General features: G+C 64.3%; 1 protein-coding gene across 1 annotated transcript in view; it reads left to right on the top strand.

Annotated features, from left to right (window-relative positions):
* MYOM2 (myomesin 2) overlaps positions 1-2,175 on the top strand; it is a 56,942-nt gene that overhangs the window by 17,367 nt on the left and 37,400 nt on the right. The window contains exons 10-11 of the mRNA XM_025049018.1: positions 100-241; positions 1,991-2,172. Of these exons, the coding sequence (XP_024904786.1) occupies positions 100-241; positions 1,991-2,172 (324 nt within the window). The remainder of the gene's footprint in view (positions 1-99; positions 242-1,990; positions 2,173-2,175) is intronic.

Below are 2,175 nucleotides of genomic sequence, written 5' to 3'. Positions count from 1 at the left end.
TTCAGCAGTGGGTCCAGTCAGGCAGCTGGGCCTGAGTGCGGGGCGCTGTCCGCTGGCTTTCAGCGACTCTGACCCGGTTGTTTCTCTCCCCGCCCCCAGATGCTGACCCGCTGGTCATGGGGGCTCCTGGCGCACCCATGGACGTGCGGTGCCACGACGCAAACAGAGATTATGTCATCGTCACCTGGAAGCCGCCCAACACGACCACCGAGGGCGCCGTCATCGGCTATTTCGTTGACCGGTGAGTGCCCATTGTGTTCTTCCGGGGGCGGGGACGTTCCTGCAGTGAGTGTTGCCACGACGACGCGCTTGGATGTTTTTCTGGATTCGAGTTCATGCCGCCGTTCTTGATGGCATCTGGGTTCTGTCTGCTCAGTGACGGGTGACGGTCGCCCAGCCGGCCGGGCCCTGTGCGGCCACACCGCCTCTCTGCGTTCCAGCTGTGACCCACGTCTCTGGTCCTGCTCCGCCAGGCGCGCTGTGAGCCGGGTCACCGTCCTGCCGAGGGTCAGCCTGGCGGGGACCGGGCCTGGCCGAGCGGCCGCGGTCAGCCCCATGCCTCCCTCCGGAGGACTCGAGGGCCCAGGGGTGCAGCTGGGGACACGGCTCCTTCACACCCAGCGCCCTCGTCTCCTTCCCTGGGGTGCTTCTCGTTTCCAAGTTAAAAACACGGACATTTCAAAGCGCAAAATGTTAGAATTTTTCTTCGGGTCAATAAGCATAGATCATCCTCGAGCCCAGCGGAGCGTGACCTCGCCGTGTCCCTCGCTGGGTGGCGCTCACACAGGAAGGACACAGACCGAGCCGGCGCGGTTGCTGGCTGTGCAGTTTACGCCTCACGCAGACTTTTCTGTCACCGAGAGCGATCGTCATCGGAGGAAAGGAATTCGGGAGTGAGGCAGAAAAGTCTGAGCTAGTGGGTTGTTGGCGGTGGATCCCACAGGAATTTAATCCGTACAGAACACATAAAATGGTTAGTTTGGGAAAAAACCAGTCGGCTTGGTTTTCCGACATTCCGCCGGTTAAGTTCTCGGCACCCAGCACAGCTCGTTTGGCTGAGGCGTCCCCCAGCAGGACGCTGTTCCACACGCTCCCGCGGGGGTGCAGGGCACTGTTCCCACACGCTCCCGCGGGGGTGCAGAGTGCACGGTTCAGGGTTCGCCTTGAGTGAGAAAACGACCAAACATAAGCTGAGCAGAAGCGAGGGGCTCTCCCACCCCCCGGCCACACCGGCTTCTCGCGCCTTCTCCCTCGACGGTCCACTCTCTCCAGCCTCCCTGAGAAAAGGCACGCGCAGGGCGGGCCCCGGCGAAGCAGCCGAGCACGTGCGGGTCGGGGACGTCCGTGAGCTGATTTCTCTCTAAAACGGACACGCGGCCCTGACACCGAATGTGTCTGAGGCGCATTCTCCCCGCTCGCTCTTCTCCCGGACGTGAAGGTCCAGTGCTGAGCCGCCCCGGCCTTTGCGGGATGGAGTTAATCTCTTCCTGTGCCCGGACGTCCGTCAGGACGAAACACGCCCACTTGCCACACGAGTGGCGTGCTAGGAAGAGGCGTCTTGCCGTCCCCAGAGGGGACCAAGGGCCAGCGCCCCCATGAGTCCCCCGGGCTCTGTGGGGCCAGGTCCGTCCTTGGGACGCGGAGTGCAGGGTGGGCTCCTTTCCTTAGCTTCCGGCAGACGGGCACCCCGAGATTTTGTGGTGTAAGCTGAAAGGGAAGGGTCGCACGTGGGCCCGAAGCGGCTCTCGGGGGTGGACTTGCCTCCACGTGGGGGGTTGGGACCCGGGGTCAGGCCCCGGCCTCCAGCTGTGACCCACGAGCCGCTGCTGTGACCGTTCACGTCCGTCCTGTCCGCGCACGTTGGTGGGTGCCCTGGCGGCATCGAGCGACGCGAGCTCCTCTCCCGTCGTGACCGCGTCCCCCGCGTGTGTAAAGACGCACGAACCTGCGTGACTTATCGGACCGCGCCGTCCGCCTTTCTCGCCTGAAGGTGTGAAGTGGGGACCGACAGCTGGGTGCAGTGCAACGACGCCCCCGTGAAGGTCTGCAGATACCCCGTCACCGGGCTCCGCGAAGGCCTCTCCTACACGTTCCGCGTGAGGGCCGTCAACAGCGCGGGCGTCAGCCGGCCGTCCAGGAACTCTGACGCCATGGCCGCCCTCGACCCCGTCGCCC

Source organism: Pteropus alecto, unplaced genomic scaffold (assembly GCF_000325575.1).
Source record: "Pteropus alecto unplaced genomic scaffold, ASM32557v1 scaffold35, whole genome shotgun sequence".
Taxonomy (NCBI): Eukaryota; Metazoa; Chordata; class Mammalia; order Chiroptera; family Pteropodidae; genus Pteropus; species Pteropus alecto.
This window is presented reverse-complemented; position numbering and strand designations above follow the sequence as displayed.